Here is a 20,493-nt window from a genome sequence, read left to right on the forward strand (position 1 = left end):
TAACTTAATCTTTCTTTGATATTTGATATTTTTGATAAATAATTTTTCCTTATATCGTTTTTCTAAAGTTTTCGATAGTTCCATACATTTAATATAATTTTGAAAGATTGCATGTAATATTAATTTTTTATAAATAACTTGAAACGATACTCGAAATGTGGCAATGCTACAGTAATTGATAATAAAATTCACATATATTTATATTATTTATCAAGACTATATTTATATGAAACATATAATAATGTATGTATTGTATCGGGTTTATTTAAAGATCCACTAAACGTAACTCTTAATTTTATATTACACAATGCCTGTAATATGTATATGTTAAGTTTATTTACAGTATACAAGTATACAACTATTTCTTATCCTTGGAAGTACATTACTTCATACATTATTTTTTCATATATCTAACTTTTCTATTTTTCCTTCAATTTTATATCAAAGAATTGCTTATATTAGCTGCGTAACATTGCAGCCTACGTTGATGATTCTACTTCTATGCTTCTACCTTCAAGCAAAAGCTCATCCTGGGCCAACTTTTTTTGTGCCAAATGCAAAGGTCGAACATATCGAAAGTATTCATATACTTTATAACCGAGAAAAAGGCTGCTGATTACTGTGACACCAATACAAGTATTTACAAAGCCTCTCTGAAATTTGTCATAGAATATCTCCTTTCTCCTTCTTCTCTGAAAACGCGGGTCCATTGTACGTTAACTGTTTGTTTACTTGTCGACTCCCCCTTAAAATTAATTACATGAAAATATTATCACGATATTACACTTGTAATAATATATTTGTTCTTTTGGGATGATAAATAACCTCATAAATTCAATCTAAAAATACCAAAATATAATATTTACAATTCTGTTAGATTTATATGCAGTAAAATAGCATACCTAAAAGAAGATCTATTATTTAGCTTTTGACTGATAAATATTTCTCTTTTAATCAGCTTTTTAATTCAGGTTTGTGAATTAAAACATTGATATTGATATAGTGCCACATATACGATAGTGTCACGATTTCCCACTGTATGGCGCTACGATGACTTTTTCTTTTACCAAACTAATTGATAAAACTATCAAATTTAAGCCAAACATGAAAAATTAACTTACGCAAATGTGTGATTAAGATTATTAATCGATTTATTTAAACACGATACAATATTTAAAAAATTTAACAAAATCTTTTTTTCTCGTACCTACACGTTTATATATATGAATTTCTAATCGGGATCAAAATCGGATTCTCTTTAATTAAAGTGTTGAACAATACATAGTGCAATAACAAAATATACTTATATCTATAAAAGGATTATATAAAATTCTAATGAATTTAAAAACCAGTTTATAGGCATTGATATATAAGAATCTGGAAGCATTTATCTGGTAATTTTTTCATTTTTATAAGTCCTTTCATATTAGAAAGCTTGAATTGTCCAAGTCACAGCCTTAATATCTAATTATAAGAAATGCAGTTGAATATTACATTTCATTGCATATAATTTCATCTTGAAAAGAAGATCATAACTTTTAATAATACACGCATTCATGATTTATTCTCTACTTTTAATTTTCTAAAAATTCATCAAATATCTTTGAATCGATGTCTAACACTATTTCGTCCAAAGATGGGCCTTGTGAAGAAACTGGCAGTTCTAGATTTGCAATAGATAAATTAATAAATTCGCATATTTTTCTTTTTGAAAGAAATACAAGAAAAAACATACTTGGTATAGACCCAGTTGCTTTATATTCTTCAAGGTCCTCTTTGAAAGCTTCTTCAAAGGTCTCCCGTCGTTCTTTTAATTTTTTTTGTTGGTTTAATTCATGTTGAGAAACCCTCTCAATGTGTTCCTTACTCAGTTTTGCTAAAAAAAAATTTTAATTAAATAATAAAAAATATTAACAGTTTGTATAAAATGCATTACGTCACATTACATCACAAAATACCTTTAAAATCGTTTAATTCTATCAATCTCTTTTCTTTGTATAAAGCTAACTGAAATCTATGATCCAGCTGTCTACTTTGCAAATCTAACATTTCATTCAGATCTTCCAATCGATACAAAGCCCCTTCAACTTCCTCAAACATTTCTTGTAAATTTCCTTAGAAACATATAATAAAAATTATAGTTTTAGAAAAATTCTCGTTTTTGTTGACTCTTGTTATGTTCATCTCTAAAGCCAAGCTACCTATTTGGTCCATGAGATCTTGAATTGCATTGTTAATCTTCGGAATATAGGCTAAAGTGCTGTTTAAACATGTAACACTGTTCCATTCATGTTCAAGCTTGTCATAAATAGAGGATATTAGCGTATCAGCTTGCTGAGCCTTTCCCGCATTTTCCTCTGCAAGCTCATGAAGCTCATTCCACTGTAATTGGAAATGGTGCAATATATCTGCACCTGCATTGTAATTTACATTTCGTACATTAACAAACTTTTTGCTCTTTGGATGTTCTGTAGTTGATAGACCTCGTATACTGAAATAATAATTTTTGATATCTTTAATTTCTTTAACTTGCCATTGTCCTTATATTATTATATTTCTTTCAGTCCACACAATGCATAGTTTTTGCTAATTATAATTTGTGTTTTGTGCTATTATTATCCATATTAAATTTGCATATGAAATAAGAAGAGACAGTATATTAAATATAAATATAAATATTTTTTTACCTAGCAGATATACCTTCTTGCACTGTCTGAAACTTGCTACGCAATGATCCAAACATATTTTGTTTGTAACAAACATTCGTTATTAACTTCGAATGAGCTTTCAAATATGTCTATCTATAATGGACAACAGTTACTTTAATTTTCTCTTACAGACACTGTATAACAAGTAAATATTTTCTTCATTTTCAAATGTCTCTAGCTTCTCTATATATATCATAAAGAGTTTGTTTTTGTATGACGCAAACTATAATTTATATAATTCTAATCTTAATTACATATTTCCATATATAATTTCTACAATTTATTCAAAATGCAACTACAATTACATTTGACCTAATTATCAATAAATTATATCAATTATATTACAATCAAATCTATCAATGACTGTGACATTGACTATATTTTATAACACAAAAATTAAATTTAACAAATGTTGCTCATCTCAATATATAACAATATTATGAAAAATTTTCATTGTATATGTATTATTATGTATTTTAAATCATCACAAGTTGTTAGTCAAAGACAGAATAATAAAAAAATTTTATTTACAGTTATTTTGAATTAAAAAAAAAAAAAAAACACAAAATAGATTGTTTTTACGCAGTTGTTTTTTTAATTATTAATTAGCACATGACGTATCACACAACTCACAACAAAATTGTATTATTTGAAAACACTTGCAATGTTTACAAAACAATGCTCTCAGCATTAACCATTACTCAACGAGAATGAATCTTCTTTTAGAAAATTGTTAGAATTTAATTAACGGAAGAACGTTACTTTTATGGGTGTAAAATGTCATCAAATGTACATGTAAAATCGAACAGAAAAAAAGTCTATGATATTCGATAACTTTGTTGGTAATTTAGCTCGCTGGATTGTCGTCGCGATATCAGCATCAATAGATATCGCGAATATAGGAGTGATTATGAAAGCATGCTCCAGATGGAAGCACGGCAGGGTTTGATATTGACGGCTTCTTCTCCGCGCCATTTGTGGTGAATTAAAAATAATCTCTACAAGAATATTATGTCCGTTATATCTTCATTATCACACATCAATTGCAAGATAACTTTTTCGTTGACTTCTTCCGACGCTTAATCTATTTGTTTAAATACAAAGATTCCCAAAAATTTTTCAAGAACAATAGTATCGACTGAATAAAATTTTGCATATACATATATCTATATTAAAGCTTTTTTAATAGTAAGAAACTTAATTTGATTAGCAATGTTTTTTTCTCTTAAAATTTGTCAATAAGTACTAACATATGCAATTTTTCATAAGAAAGCAATGCAATCGTAAAAAATAAATAACTTTTAAATTAATCAAAAAATTATACAAGAAATTATAATTTTAACTATAAATTTATACGCTTTTATCAATGTTTTAATATATGATACGTACAGTTTAAAAGAAAGATTTGTCCAATACATTTTTATGATATATATATATATATATATATATATATATATATATATATATATATATATATAAAATTTCAATTAAACATTATAAAAGAGACTTGATGATTCAAAATCATGAAATAATAAATTGTTTTATTTATGAATTTTTATAAATAATTTTATGTTTTATTATACTTATTTAAATTAAAAATAATTTAAATAAAGAATGAAAATATTATTTTTGTTTCATATTTTATTTTAGTTGTTAAAATACATTGATTTTACTTTGTCGTATGTATTTAGCTTGAATAACTTCTGAAATTTAAATAATTGAATAATGAAGTATAAAATTAAATATCGCGGATACAACCTAATAATAAAAATGTTATTCAAAGCTACTACGAGCTATTTTAACTTGATGACTTTTAATGATGTTATCATCATTTATTGAAGTTAATTATCGTTATTACGTTAAGGTTAACTATCTTATCGTATTGAAGTTAATTATCTTATATTTGATATGATTGTTGTCGATTGAGAGGTATAAGCACAAATTTGCGATGGCATTTAAATTGTTAATATAAAAATATCTTCCAGTTCTATCTTATATTTGAATTATCAAAATTATGTAATCTTTCCCTTAATTTATTTTGAATCGTCCAATTAGAAGATGTTAGAGAAACACACATTATTAAATCCTATTAAACTTCCATATCCTAACAATTTGAGGTAAGTACATACTTTTTTATAAACTTTGATAGCATTAATTCTTTGGAAAATTAGCATGTTCTTTAATTTAATTAATTTTTTATTTCATTCAAAATAATTAATATATGGAAAAACAGAGAAAAAAGAGAAAGCGAGAGAAGGGAAAGAAAAAGGAAGAAAGAGGAAGAAGAAAAGCAAGGCAGTGGATAGTATATATGTATAATGCAAATTGTTTTTATATAATCTTGAATGGTTATGTAATTTATATAAAAATATAACTTCAGATAACGCACACACAATCTCATATATTGCTTTTCGTCACTCATATATCAAAAACATGATTATGTACACAAATATTTGTTTTTCCTGTTTGTAATACAATATATAACAGAATAAGTGTTTGCGCAATAATTAAAATTCGAACAGAACAAAATATATTTGATAGTGTAGTATCAGATTTTTTTATTATATTTTTAAAAAAATAAGATTTGTTACGAAAGAAGAAAAATGATATCAAAGCAGAAGTTAAATATATAAGCTAAATATTATTGAATATTGGAAAAAAATGTTATTCGATGGAAATATTGTAAAAAATTAACTAAAATTATATTTTAATGTAAAAAATGTTTATGTATTACAACATGTAAAAATATATAATTTTATGAAATTATAATAATATATGATGATATATTTTAATCAAGTATAAAAGATATGAGGTTTATTAAAGACTATATCAAAAATATAATTATCCAATATAATTAGTAATGGTTTCAAATAATAACGAATTAAATAATCAAGTAAAAAAAAATTATATAGGGTTTTATGAATTTATTATTATATATATCAAGAGAAAGAAAGATATAGTGAGATAAGTATTTAATTTATCAATGTATAAAATATGTAAGTCAAGCAAGAGAGAAAAGTGGACTATGACTATCTATATTTTACGCTAAAAATAATTTGCCATTTTATATGATGAATTACTCGAAGTTAGTTATTAATTACGCAATTATAGTGAATATGATAAAATATAACAGATCAGCATAACGTCATGTATTAATTTGTTTTAATTGAAAATGCAATTTGCAATTGTATGCTTTGCTTTCTTAATTGTATAATGTACATAATTCATAATGCATTACATCATATGTAGTTTTGTGATTCTAATTTAAGCAGAAAGGAGTGAAGAAAAGCAGAAAAAGAATCCGATAAAATCAGCTGTGTATTCTATTGTCCGAGAATATAAAAGCGATTCATCTTTCTTACTCGCACGCGCTTATTTTCTATATAAAATATGTTTTTATGAAATATTGAAAAAAGGAAACAAAAGAAGAAAGAATGTAAAGATCATCAAATTTTGTTTAGATGCATTCTTTACATTTTATTTCCTTCCTCCGTTGTTTCCTTTAAAAATAAAACATATATGTGTATATATATATATATATATATATATATGTGTGTGTGTGTGTGTGTGTGTGTGTGTGTGTGTGTAATTTAATGTGGAAGATAAAGATTAAAAAAATTCCAGCCAGCAGTAAGAAGAATAGACCTGTCCTCAAACCTACAGTCAGCATAAACTCAGATAAATTATCTAATTTTTTTAAAGAATTTCAAATAAAAATTTATATTTGAATTCATAATCATAATTTTATAATGTAATTCTATTGACGATAAATGACTTCTATGCTTTTATAGCTTCAGTTAATTTTTATTTCTATATGTATATATCAGTAAAAAATTGTTGAAATGTTAAATGTATTAACGTATTCGCTAAAATAAAAGCAAATTAATATTTTCATGATTGTTATTATTTTATATAATTTTTATAAAGAGATTTAATTATAAATTATATACAACTTGTATACAGAAAATATATGAATTATATATATATATATATATATATATATATATATATATATATATAAAAACAAGTTATATATATAAAAACAAGAAACATCAAAGAAAGACCACTATCAATTGCACGATTAATTATGTCGATTTTGCGCATAATTGATCAATTGTCTCGCTCACGATGTCAGTAATTCTCAATGTATTGAACCGTCAGTTTGCTGGCTGGCTGACTGGTTGGTTGGCTGGTTGGTTGATTGCATGGTGTTGGTTGGTTCGTTCGCGAACAATTTGACAACGTCGCAAAAGCTTAACCTCTTCTCTTCCCTCTGCTTCGCGGTACCACGCCGATGCGACTAGTGCCTAGCAACCAGTGAGGTCAACAAACGAGGTCAAATTGCGAATTAACCGCACCGCGAAAGAAAATATCGTGACCGCATTGCTGATGATCTAAACAATCGTATATTCTTACATCAATTATCCTTCGAGTAGCAGTTAAACCATCAAGAAACTCACAAGAAAAAGAAAAATGGGCGTGTCAAAGAAAATTGTGTGCGGAATTTGAAAAAATCTGCGGCTTTCTTTTGAAAACTTGCTTTACTAACTCATCAAAAACTAATGTATCATATATCAAGTTTAAAATATAGGAAAAATCTAAAGATAAAAAGAGAAAATTTTATTTTGTTATTATTTTTGATTGTTATTTGCAAGTTCTATATTATATATTTTCAATACAAAAAGAAATTATTTACAATAATTTTCACAATTTCTTTTCGACTGCTGTGAAAAATAACTATGTTAGGTTTCGCATATTCCTTTATTGAAAAATGTTATTTATGAAATGTGAAAAGGTCCGAGACCACATGAGTAAGTAGGTCTAACAGTGAAATATAGTGTTCCCTAATAGATGCCATCGTGTCTTTATAGCTGCATGGCTATAAAGCAGGTAAAAAAATGAGGAAAAGAGGTACGTAACACGAACGAAGAGAGCCATTGTGTGGAGAAGAAGAATAGAGAAGAGGAGAGAGAAGGAAGGTGGAGGGATCGACTCAAAGCGAGCCGCAAATGTATTGGTATAGATAAATATGTAGAAGTTCTTCTGGGTAGATATGTGAATAGACGTCTCTCTGGGATAGACGGGAAGAGGGGATGCAGGAGATATAGATGAATATTCCCCGCTACATTTTCAAGCATTCTCTCTCTGTCGAGTCTGGTCGTTTCTGATGTTCCATCACGCGGAGTGAGGTGAGGGCAAGCAAGCGCACCAGCAACAGCGGCGACCGATTGACCAGCAACACAGCGACGCACAAGCGCAGTACGAACGTAGAAATTTCCAGTGCTATTTCGCCTTCATTTCTACAGTAGTAGAAGTAGCGGGGTCATAAATGAGAGGGAGAGAGAGAGAGAGAGAGAGAGAGAGAGAGAGAGAAAGAGCAGAAACGCTATTATTTTTTTATTGCGTTTTTTTTTGCAAACGTATTAACTCACGTCGCGGTTGAGTAATATTGGGTTTGTTACTCGCTTATTGCATTCGCGTTGTGGCTATACAAACTCACATACGACTATATGTTATGCTGAAGCGTTGCCTCACGTTATTGTCCTGCAAAACATATGAGAATACGATATGTGCATATCATATTACAAATATGAATAATACGGCTACATATATAATTTCAATCCATATAATTCTTCAATTGTAACAGATATATTGTTTTGCGGATTGAATACACATAGTAAAAATGTTAATATGTATTAAATATTATTTTAATTGTTTATTTTGTATATGCGATACAATAAAAACAAATATTACAATAGTTTTTATGATAAAATATAACGTTTCGATGTATAATACAGAACAAGAGAAAATTTAATCGATTTTAACGGGCTTACAGTCCTGATTCGACGGTTTGTTTTGTGTCTCATATACTCATAATTGCATCAATACTAACTTAACAATATAGGTATTTCAATGCATTAAAACATATTACAATCATATGAAAAATGTCAATCGAAACTGCTACGTAAATTCACCATAAAAAGGATTGTGTGATGGAAAAAAAGGTCAGAAATTTTTTAGTTGAGACGTAGAATCATGAAAAGTTTCCACACAGAATAAGTTTGAACATGTTATAGGACGCAATGTTGCGGTGCCAGCTAACAAAGCGCTATCGAGAATTCGCAGCTTTTTTCACTTTCCTTTCCCCTCTTTAACCAAGTGGCGTAACTTGAACAAAACTCATCAGGAGGGAATCGAGCTTAGAAAGTTGTGCGCAACTCATAATGAAACTGGGCTTGAGGAGAGGCAATAGAAGGGAACGTTGGGTCAATGTACGTCACGGGATGTCTCTCATTTCTCTCTCTCTCTCTCTCTTTCTTCTCACTCTCGCTATTCCTGTACCCAAGTTACACTGCTACTATATCGTGATAATCTCGCCTGCTCCATAAAGAGGATTACCCTCTCTGCGCGAACTAACACGGTCGTTGCGCATACTAGTACGGAGTTTCTAACCGTAGGACGGGGGAGTTATACGGACGAGGGTGGGACATGAGAGAAATCGATAGTCAAGTATTTCGTGGAATGTGAATACTGGCGGCAGCCGGATGCATATTTGACCATCCAATTGCATGCAGCTTGCAGCATTACAACACAGAATAGGCGCAATTATAGCTAGCTGGCTAATTATACGCTTTCATTAGCTTTTATAGAGAGGACGTTTACTATTATATTAATTTTTATTAATAGGCATGCGGCATGATACAAGTTTCGCTTCACCATAACGTAAAATAAGACGAACAAAAGGTACAGCGCTAATAGCTTTTCTATGCAATTGAGCACAGTCTGTAAACAAGCGAAGCGTAATGACTCCATTCTTCTTTGATAGCTTGTTATTCGCTACAAGTAATGACATTATCGGAATTCGTTTGTTACATGACGTAGATTCATTTCATATTGTGCATAAAACGCTTTGATTAACGACTACTTTCAAGAAAAGTCAATCATAACTGTAAAAATATACTTCTTTTCATAAATTCATAAACTCGTTGCTTTTTCTATGTCTAAGGCATACGAATGATCAATACGAGACAATCATTCTACTTGTCGCAGGGGTTTCCATTTAATCTACTAAGTAGAGCCATTTGGCTAATGGCTAAATATAGAATCCCGGTATTGTGCTATCTCAGGACTGAAATTCGTTACGATCAATAGACTCAGCAGATTCGGTCGTTTTCGACATATTCCGTTAAGTTTCCCCTACTATATTCGTCCTCAGCGACCTCCATTACCAACCACGCCTCACTCACGTAAACTACGTTAGCCAAACCGGTTATTCGAGATGCATTTATACTATTCAAGCTCAGTTTTCTTAAAAAATAAAATTTAAGAATATACTTGTGAGCTTATGCTTTTTGTTTCACAAAAATATACAAAATATACAAAATTGAACGATGCGTTTCATGATGATAATAACATTATATGATATGCATATATTAGTCATATTGTAGTCAATAAATTGGTTTTTGTCGATTTTCTTTTCTTCAAATTTTTGTTCGAATTTTTTTTTTCTTTACTTTTCTTATACGTATATTTGTGACATTACAAAAAAAAGAACAATATATAATTAAATACAAAAGCCATATTACAATAGATATAAGAATTTACAGTAGAATTCTATAGTATACTATAGCCTTGCTTGAATAGTAATAAAATAGTAATAAAAAAAACAGTATATTAGTGAAGACAATGGAAGAAGCTACGTTTTGCAACGTAATAATAAACTTTGCAGGACTGAGCCGACAGTGAGAGATTCAATTATATAGGATGCAAAGCGCGATAAGTTTATTATGATTATCTCTGAAATAACTTTAAATTGCCTAAATTATCGGTTGAGTTTTGTAGTACAACTACAATCGATATACGTATATATAGAGTTCACAATGGCTATATGATGGTATGTCAAAGAAGAAACGAACCGCTTCAATTCCTATAGAACCAGAAGAACCATCGCAAAATTATGGATATAAATGTCGGCAGTGCTTTTAAGTACAATGGATGACAGGTGGCAATTGGATAGCTGGCGTTGACGATTTCGCTGGGAATTGCACGGAATGAGGGATTTGGTCGGAAAGCTACGGTATTTGGAACAGCGAGTGCGAGTAAGAAAGAAAAAGAAAGAAGTGGGGGAGGGTGAGAGGAAACTTGATAGAAAAGGATGGCACAAAAGTATAGAAGCGACAAAATATACGAAAGAGAAGAAGGGGAGAAAGGCGAGGGACATGGAATTGTTTAGCGGACTGCGCCTGCGTCGCAAGCGATCGCTTATTGGTTCCCCACTCACATTTGAGTGCACACTAGGTTGACTTAATTTCAATTCGAACTCCTTCCACACCGCTTTCTCTCCCGTTGCGCTTCTCTCACTCTCTCTCTCTCTCTCTCTCTCTCTCTCTCTCTTTGCTTCATCTTCTACTCGCTATCCTTTATTCACCTTCGGTACGATACTTTTTTTATACTTGTTGGATTCCACGCAAAGAAAATATACATACACACATGCCATGCGTGAATGTATAAACAAGATGTAGATCAAGTATACAGCGACCCTCGTTGAGAGCCCCGCAAGAGAAATGACAGGGGGCAAGGGGCAAAAGGGCGAGTGCAAGAGAGCAAGAGAAAGAGAAGGTGGGGAGGAAAGCAACAAGGTTGGTGGGAGATGGAAGAGAGAGAGAGAGAGAGAGAGAGAGAGAGAGAGAGAGAGAGAGAGAGAGAGAGGAAACAATAATCCCGCCATCTGCTGCAGGAACGAACGATGTACGCTACCCCACGATCGCGCGCGCGCGCCCGCGCGCGCGTTCTTACAAAACAGCGCATCTGAACATTCTGAACTCGTCGCTGAACAGTTCGGTGCTTCAACAGTTCGGCACGATTCATACCGAGTTGATTATCCTGCTGCTCGCGCGCGCTCGCTCATCCGCGTCTTTCGTCGCCGCCATATTAACAACTCGAGATACATATATATATATATATATATATATACCATGTACTAATAATAAGTTCAGACGTGACTATTAGTAAGACGACAAATCGCAACCGCGGCCACCATCGCAAATTGCGCATCTAACCGTTGAGAATTTTGCTCAAATCAAAGAACAATACAATTCGACGAGTGTAGTAATACTGTATACATGAGCGACCAGCAGTGATCAAGCCATAATAATGTCAGCCATGTTTAATCATATAAAAGAGAAAGCCCCTCCCCGAGAGAAGCGCGGGAGTACGACTGCACTCACGCGACCGTAAAACCGACAAGGATCGACTACTGCTGCGTACCTAGTTACTCTCGGGCAAAACGTAACAAAAAGAAAAGGACATAGCCGCAATCCACGAGATCCAAGAGAACCCCGCTGAATTTCCCCCGCCTATATCACCCGGTGCGCGCCAAGAAGATAGCGACTAACAAACGCGCGTGTTTAATTGATTTTACCTACCGCTGAACAGTGAGTTTACCGATTCGTTTTAAAGCAATGTCAAGTTACCGGTGTCAAGTTGTCGTTTAATCTGCCGCAATCAACATTTCATGTTCCGATCTTGCGTGTCTAAATCCGTCGCATTCATCTACATGACTAATAAAGTAGCAGCCGTTCGTTCTTGAATCGAGACTCGATGCGAGACTCCCGAGTTGGTTCGGTAAAAATTACGATTCGGTAAATTACAATTCATGATAATACGATATTGCCGATTAGTGTGTCCGCTGGAATTTTAACTTTGAAATTCAATTAAGGATAAGCCGATGTTGATGATTTTATGACCATCCACATTGTTGATAACAATGCCTGTAAGTATGACGCATGTAGCAACATAGAAATTTATGCGCGAACATGATGAATAAGGAGAGAATTATAAGTCGTAATAAATACGAAATAATTATTTGTATCTTATCGATAAATTTACGCGTTTACCGAATATAACGATTGATTATTAAGACAAATGCAATTTTCGGCGTCTCTTATTAAAACTGATATTTTTGTTTGCAGATTGGAAATGAACAGTCCACTGGATTTTGAAACATTTAAATTTTCTGCGAAAAATAAGATCTGTAAAGACGGCGCTGTGGAGCTGTTACAAAATTTCGGTATGTGTTTAACAATGACAATTGCATAACAATAATCTGTAGCATAGACTAATGCTAATTCCAAACTTTAACTGTGTAACTAGTATTTATAACTGCGTGAACTAGTAATATTAATGTAAAATCATCTTTTCATGTATCACAGATTTTGTATAATTATTTAGAAAAATGTCTAATACAAAATAATTTATATACCAGTTTATTAAAAGTATAAAAATATTACATTACTTATGGAAACAGGAATCGTTATTTTAATGCGAACAAAAATAAATTTAAATATTAAATTATTTTATTAATTTTATTTTATGCTTTAATATCGTAAAATTAAAAGTTATAAGTAATAGAAATATTAAATTTTTAATTCTCCAAAATAGTTATCGGATTTTAACCTGATAAAACTATTCTGGGATGAACTTAATAAAAATATCTGATAAAATGAAATCTTAATGAAAAACAACTGCGAGAGTATTTATAAACATGCTGGAATCAAATATCAATAATAACTTTAAAAAACTGTCAAGAATGCCAAGAGTATGTATGGTAGTATTGAAAGCAAAGGAAGACTATTTTGAAGAATTAAAAATTTAATATTTCTATTATTTGTTAAAATTTTTTATTTTCATGATATTAAAGCATAAAATAATAGTAATAAAATATAATTTGGTAATATTTAAATATGTTTTTATTTATTAAAGTAATGACTTCCCTGTTTCTATATATATTGTATGTCTATTAGATGTCTAATATACATTTAATAAACATTTTTTCAATCTATATTTCTCACTGGAATTATGTCGTATTACAACGAAAAAAAAATATAAAAAATTGATTGATGTATAAGATAATGAACATTACGACTTATATCTTACGACTTATAAGTTTCGATCGATATAATTCTTAAGGCCAAACGCTTACTATGGTCTACATCTATTGTAGACCTGACCTTAATAATTATTATTATCTTTGTGACCTGTATATAAAAATAAATACGCGAAAATTATTTGGGAAACGAAAAATTCTCTCAACTCTTGCGGCTATACAACCCTGACTGTACAAGCTCGGTTACAGGTTAGGAATTCGTAAACATGCGGCGCGTGTCAAGAAGCGCGTGTAATCGTTTCGCGCGCGATAACGCCTGTTGTACACATTCCATCTCGTAACTCACCTTTTTAATGTCTACTTTGTTGACATAAGGAATACTTGTCCATCTCATTGATGAGGTCCAAGTTTTCGTACCCAGCCAAACGTCCGCCATTCTTCCCATCGCATTAAATATTAGCGTCCTTCTTTCGTCATGCAGCATGCAACATATATATTTCTTCTTTATCTTCCTTTTTCTCCAAAATAAATCTCGAGACGTAAAATACTTTTTTGCCTTTTGACGAAATTTCCTGCGACCGTTCAATTCTGCTTTTTTTTTTTCTTTTTTTCAAATTCTCACATAGTTGAAAAGGGGGATGAAGATTCTCACAAGATTAAGATCCGATAAGTCAATGCTGAGAAAATTTTTTTTACGACTTTTTACACGACACACATCGCGGTGGACCAATCGGTGGCGGGAAATCGCAAGCCGAAAGCGTCCAATGTGGCGCGCGCTCTGGCTGCGTATCGATTGGCGTTTTCAATTATCGGCGAAAGGCAATTATTTTTACCGCAAGGTGTCTACCATTTTGCGCAATCGTTATCGCGACACTGCCGAGTAGGTGAGTGAATCAAGATCGCGCGCATGGCTTTGTTTACATATTGTATGTAAATAACGTGTTTATATATATATATATATATATGTATATACATGTACGTACTGCTGCCAATGGAACGTGCATTTCTTCTTTCTTGCGTATAACGTGTGCGCGAGAACGAACCCATGCGCTCGCGCACTACGGTCGAGCCGAGTGTCATCGCCGTGAGAACGGTTTTTGACAGAGGTGAAAGAAAACGCGGCAAATCACAACCAAAAAGCCGACGACCCGACGTTCCAACGGACTATACGCGTTTGTGTTGATAAGCAAGGACGTTCTTCATCGGTATTTGATCTCTTGGTTGTTAGCTATCTCTCTCTCTCTCTCTCTTTCTCTCTCTTTATCGTGTGTCTATACTTTCTCTCCCTCTCCTACCGCTTCATATAACGATGTAACTTCTGCGCACCAACAAACTCTTTACACGTACAAGAAACGTAACACCGCGCGCGTGTTGCATGCGCGCGGTACGGCATTTCGGACAGATATGTAACCTCCTTGGCGGGAGAGGTGTAAATAATGGCATCCATGCATTCTGTTTTAGATGAGTGTGCGGGCACTCCCAGCTCACCGGATGACAGATTGAGTGATCAGCAATTGCTGGATTGTGGGATTTGTGGCCAGCAATTTGCTTCCAAAAAACAGCTGCGTACCCACATTCATATTCATCTGAGAAAACCTCGCATTGTCCTCAGAAGAGTGACTGGTCCCAAGGTAGTGAAGGTGAGGAAGCAGTGCGAAGATACATATTGGTTGGATCCTGAAAAGAAGGGTCTACTGAAGCTTACTCTGAAGAAACAGAGCATCTCCGAGTCTCTGAAGCTTACATTGAAAAAGACATCTTCAGAGTCGGAAGATTTTACTGTAGTGAATAGTAACTTTAATCCAGTTATCAAGAACCACCAGCGAGAAGAAGTGGCAGGTGCTAAAGAGAATGATAAAAAAAATAACAAGGCAGCGAAAAGTTTGGTTAATGAACCTTTTGAAAACGTGATGGTGGACCAGCAAGTGAGTTATTTTGTTAGTGCTAAAGTTGAAATTTTGTTTGTTTTCTATAGCAGTTTTGTTTACAGAATGATTATGACAACATTAAATTTAATGCAGACGATCATAATCCTTTGGAGGAGAATGAAAGGCCATCCATAGATGTTAATGAGGGTGATTCTGGTGTAGGAAGTGATATGGCAAATCCATCGGAGAAAGAAGATCAAAATGTTGACGATATGCAAAGTACTGATAATTATGACAATTCTGAAAAAAGATTGTCGGAACCTGAGGATCACGAGGAATCGGATGCTTTAGAAGCAACTTGTAGAGAAACTATTGAAAATTTGAAAAAACTCGGAGAGCAGTCGAAGTAAGTTAATAGACTATACTAACATCGGATAATATAGATTGCAAATATTTCAAATGAAAAATTAAATTTGGGACACCTTGTATATTAGAAATGTTACAGTTCATATTTACACGATATCATGCAATTTACACATCGACATTAATATTTTGATTATTAAATATTTTATTCAATTTTTTACAGTTCTAGATCAACAAATCAATTGATCGATAATTCGGCTGTTGAAGAAGAAGATGATAGAAGTCATGATTCCGATATGATACATACTCTTGGACAGAATCCTTCCATCAGCATTATTCCAAAGTCTTCCACATATTCCAATCATTCGACCGAATGCACTTCAATATGCGACAATGAAAATAAAAGCAGAGATTCGACTGAGCAACAAGCCCAAGATTTCAATTGGAATCAATTATCTACTGACTTGTCCAGCAAAAACAATGAGAATCTTAATAAAGAAGATAACGAGCAACAGGCGGATACTGTCAGTGACGCCAACATGGAGAATACCGGCTCGCTCTTACATAACTTTCTCATGGAGCATCAGAGACGTAATCGTAACGAAGTCTCTTTATCGAATAATTTGTCTAGCGAAACATCGGAATACGTACCTCTTGAGAAACTGGCGGAGACTGTCAGCACGTGTCGCATTTGCAACGAGAAGTTTAAAGATATCGCGCATCTAGACGAACATCGTAGTAAAGCTGGTCATTATCAGTGCAATATTCCAGAATGCGCTAATCTCATCTTCCATTCGGCAATGGAGGTATCGATGCATCGGGCTCAGACGCACGGTACCCCGCTTTCGCCGAGTGTGAGCCAATTGTCTCCTCATAATCAATTGTCAAACTCGCCACACATGAATCAAAATTCGCCGCACTTGAGTCAAACATCGCACTCGCCTCATGCCGCGCCTATGGATGCATCAACAAACAGCTCACAACAGCAACAACTTAGTAGAAACTCACCATTAACGTCACCGCATCAGACTAATTCGCCGACATTTAATGCTGCTGCAGCGACGACTGCTGCCGTTACGGGTCAGCAGATGCAAATACCGCCGGTAAACTTTGAGCAACTACCACCACCTGTGCAGCAACTGGCCCAGCAAGTGCAGCGTATGCCTCTTCCACAGGCACAAATGCCTCCTAGTCTTCCTCCAGGTGCAAGCACGATTATACCTGGACCGAATTATTTTGTACAGCCACCGGGTCGACCGCCCTTATACAGAGTACCCGGTCCGCAAAGTATGCACTATCCTCCGCACATGGCGCACTTGTATCAGTACGGACCAGGTCCTTATCCTCCGATAGCCGCACCTCCTCCGCAGATGCATCCACAATTGCCCCAACAAATTCCACGTGGGCGATATCCACCACCGACATCCGTCGTTCAAAACAGCAGGTAAATATAAATCTCAGTATATTATATGTACACAAAGATATGAAACTGATGTATATGCTACTTTTAACTTATAGAGCACCACGCTTACCACAAACATCAGTTCCTCGTCAACGTATGAAGAGGCCCATGCAGCAATCTGTGCAAGTTCAACCACAAAATAATACCGTAAAGCAAAGGCGTATGGATGTTCTATTGCCCGATAGAAATGAAGACGCGGATTGTCATGTCATAGCGCAACAAAAGAGAAACGACGGATTACCCGTTATTCAAAATGTTCAGGGAGCTACTACCCAACAAACTAATAGAAATGATTCCACCATACATCTTACAGATTCGATCACTCTAAGTGTTCGACAACCTGGTAAGTTTAAATTTACCTATCAATCATTGAATTTATCATCAATGAAAAATCTTTCTCTACAATTATAATTTCTTTAAGTACTGTTACTGCTTATGTTTTTTTTTTTTTTTTATATATATTGCGTGTCTTATGTAAAGTGCCTCTTCTATGAAATTCTGTTTTTATAATTTTATCCAACATTATGTTTTTGCAAAATTTATATTTGTATATATATTATATTTTCAATATTTAAATTTTTTAAATATTTTCTTTATTAAAATTTTCTATTAATTTTATTTTACTGCATACATATACGTTCTATTTTTTTTTAGATAAATATAGATTTTTTAACGAGAATCACTATATTCGCAGAAGGGGTGCATTACAATAAAATAAAGAGTGCCGTATTTTACTAATCCAAAGGTTCTACCCCAACTCAAGTCCAGAGCACGTCAAATCCAGGGGGAAAGAAATCCGATGCTAAAGCAGTGGCAAATGTCCTCGCGGCTCGAGGTATAACAGTTACTCCAGCTGCAAATAAAAATAAGACAAGTGAACAAAGCAAACAGCAGATATCTCCCCAGCAGCAGCAGCGGCCATCACCTTCACAGCAGCCTTTAAATGTTACAGCGCTCAATCTGAATTCTGCTATTTCTATCATACCAACTAGTTCACAAAGAAAGCAGGAGCAAGGGCAATTTGCTGTTCCGCAAAACAAGCAGAATAAAACGCCGATTAATGAACAAGTTGAACGACCACCGAGACCACCGACCGTGGACCTTACGCAGGATACTCCACCGCAAATGCCAGTTGTTAGACGTGGTCGTCCACCTAGGTAAGAACTGTCTACTGTGTTTTTCGTCATTGCCTAATTACGAACATTTACTAATTAATGAGTACATGCATATACAGCTCATGACTACATTATGTTCGTATTTTCCAGAGCGTTATTAACGTGTCAAATATGTGATAAGAACTTTCAAAATCAAGACATGTTGACACAACACATGGCAACTCATCGAACGACTAGCAAATTGCTTCATAGGTGAGTTAAATTATCCTTCTCTGTGTTTTTCTCTTTGAATAATGATAATGGAACTGATTGATGTATACAATATCTTTTTCTCTTTTTTAAGGTGTAATCTCTGTCCTGCTCAATATCCCACAGTTCAAGCGTTGACAACGCACAAACAAACTTATCATAAGGAAGTCGACACCATGGCACAAAATGGAGGTGCAGAATTGGCTTTACCGGTTGTGGATCTAAAGTCGCCGCATGTTTTAAACCGCTTGTCAAATTTGGGCATTCAAAGCTACATACCATTGTCGCAACTAAGTGCTCAAACTGGCGGTTACTTTGGTCTGCCAATCATCACGATAGACGGTGCAAGAAACTCGAGTACCTGTAATTTAGGTGCGCTTGGTGCTACCTCTATATTAAGTCTCGGTCCTCTTAAGCATTTATCAAACAGGTAACTGTGGACGCATTTGACCTATTTCATGCGTGCAATCGCGCTTCTCTTTTATTATTATCATTCTCACATTCTTATCATTCTCAAATCGATTACTGTATTGTCATTGACCATGACATATATTGTCTTAATCTTCGAAGGAAAATGATCGTGATATAGGTTTAAGTAAAATTATTATATAAACGCGCGATATATCACTTATATAAAAAATATAGAAAATACTTGTGTGAATATAATTGAATAGTTCTGCATAAATATACAAGTATATTTTATATTCTTTATATAAAAAAAATATAGAAAAGACTTATTTGAAATTTTTTTTATCTTGTTATAAAAAAGAATTAGTTGACGATTGATTTACACATAAAATTTGTTAATTTATTTATAGATTTAGAGCAATACAGTATTTTTTCATATAACTTCTCATTAAAGTTACATTATTATGTTTCGATAAAATAAGATTTAAGATCCTTTAAAAGACTCTAAGAGAAAATTAGAGTATGAAATGTATAATACACCATTACAAAAGAAATCTTAATGAATAATTTTGTGTATATATATATACATTTTTTTTTTTTTTTTTTTTTTTTTTTTTTTTAATAAAAATCTATTAAATAGAAAATTTTCTGTGCTAAACTTACATGTTTTATATATAAATCATTCATTTAAAATAAAATTTAAAAAACTACTTAACTAAACTCTTTTGTTGCAGCATTGTTATTTTTATTTAAGATACGCACAAGAAAATGTAATTACGGAAAGTTATCGATATTCAATATGAAATGTTATTATTTCGTATGTAAAAAATTAATTTCATTAGTTTTATATGTAAAATGTAATGTAATTTTTGTTGTAATTTTGTAATTTTTTTAGTCAATAATTTTTAAACCGATATTAATAAAAAAAATAAAAATTCATTTAGGAGCAAGTTTTGTTCATTTATATAAAAAAAATAATTTTTGTTCTTATACTTGTGCAATATATGTGATGAAATATGCTAATGTACCTAATTAAGCAGAATTATTCTGCCAAATAACAAACAATATCTGAAAAGATTATATTAATACATTTATATTATGTAATATCTAATATTGTATTATATATATATATATATATATATATATATATATATATATATATATATCAATACATAATATATGTACATACATGTACATATATATGCATGTATGTATGTATGTATGTATGTATGTATGTATGTATATATATATATATATATATATATATATATATATATATATATATATATATATATATATATATATGTATGTATGTATATGTATATGTATATATATATATATGTATGTATGTATGTATGATATATGTATGTATGTATGTATGATATATGTATGTATGTATGCATGTATGTATGTATGTATATATGTATGCATGTAT

General features: G+C 32.4%; 2 protein-coding genes across 9 annotated transcripts; one reads left to right on the top strand and one right to left on the bottom strand.

The window, feature by feature from the left end:
- Positions 1 to 314: 314 nt before the first annotated feature.
- LOC126850051 (dysbindin protein homolog) lies at positions 315 to 14,397 on the bottom strand. 5 transcript variants are annotated; one of them, XM_050592663.1, is made up of 7 exons: positions 13,940 to 14,397; positions 2,688 to 2,801; positions 2,202 to 2,491; positions 1,959 to 2,114; positions 1,736 to 1,876; positions 903 to 1,663; positions 315 to 745 (listed from the first exon to the last, which is right to left on the bottom strand). In XM_050592663.1, exons 2-6 carry the CDS (start codon positions 2,741 to 2,743, stop codon positions 1,575 to 1,577), a joined length of 732 nt encoding a protein of 243 aa, XP_050448620.1. In that variant the 5' UTR covers positions 2,744 to 2,801; positions 13,940 to 14,397; the 3' UTR covers positions 315 to 745; positions 903 to 1,574. The 5 variants fall into 5 exon arrangements, with proteins under 5 accessions (XP_050448620.1, XP_050448624.1, XP_050448623.1 ...); XM_050592667.1 differs by lacking the exon at positions 13,940 to 14,397 and adding an exon at positions 3,372 to 3,820; XM_050592666.1 differs by lacking the exon at positions 13,940 to 14,397 and adding an exon at positions 3,471 to 3,819.
- On the top strand, positions 8,524 to 19,686 carry LOC126849954 (bromodomain-containing protein 4-like). Of its 4 annotated transcripts, none has more exons than XM_050592431.1 (10): positions 8,524 to 12,480; positions 12,680 to 12,777; positions 15,055 to 15,518; positions 15,584 to 15,867; positions 16,048 to 17,268; positions 17,343 to 17,629; positions 18,032 to 18,121; positions 18,239 to 18,443; positions 18,552 to 18,653; positions 18,745 to 19,686. In XM_050592431.1, the coding sequence occupies exons 2-10, from the start codon at positions 12,687 to 12,689 to the stop codon at positions 19,082 to 19,084; spliced, it is 3,084 nt and encodes a 1,027-aa protein (XP_050448388.1). In that variant the 5' UTR covers positions 8,524 to 12,480; positions 12,680 to 12,686; the 3' UTR covers positions 19,085 to 19,686. The 4 variants fall into 4 exon arrangements, with proteins under 4 accessions (XP_050448388.1, XP_050448389.1, XP_050448385.1 ...); XM_050592432.1 differs by having other exon boundaries at positions 18,050 to 18,121; XM_050592428.1 differs by having other exon boundaries at positions 18,032 to 18,443.
- The last annotated feature ends 807 nt before the right edge of the window (positions 19,687 to 20,493 follow it).

Source organism: Cataglyphis hispanica, chromosome 5 (genome assembly GCF_021464435.1).
Source record: "Cataglyphis hispanica isolate Lineage 1 chromosome 5, ULB_Chis1_1.0, whole genome shotgun sequence".
NCBI lineage: Eukaryota > Metazoa > Arthropoda > Insecta > Hymenoptera > Formicidae > Cataglyphis > Cataglyphis hispanica.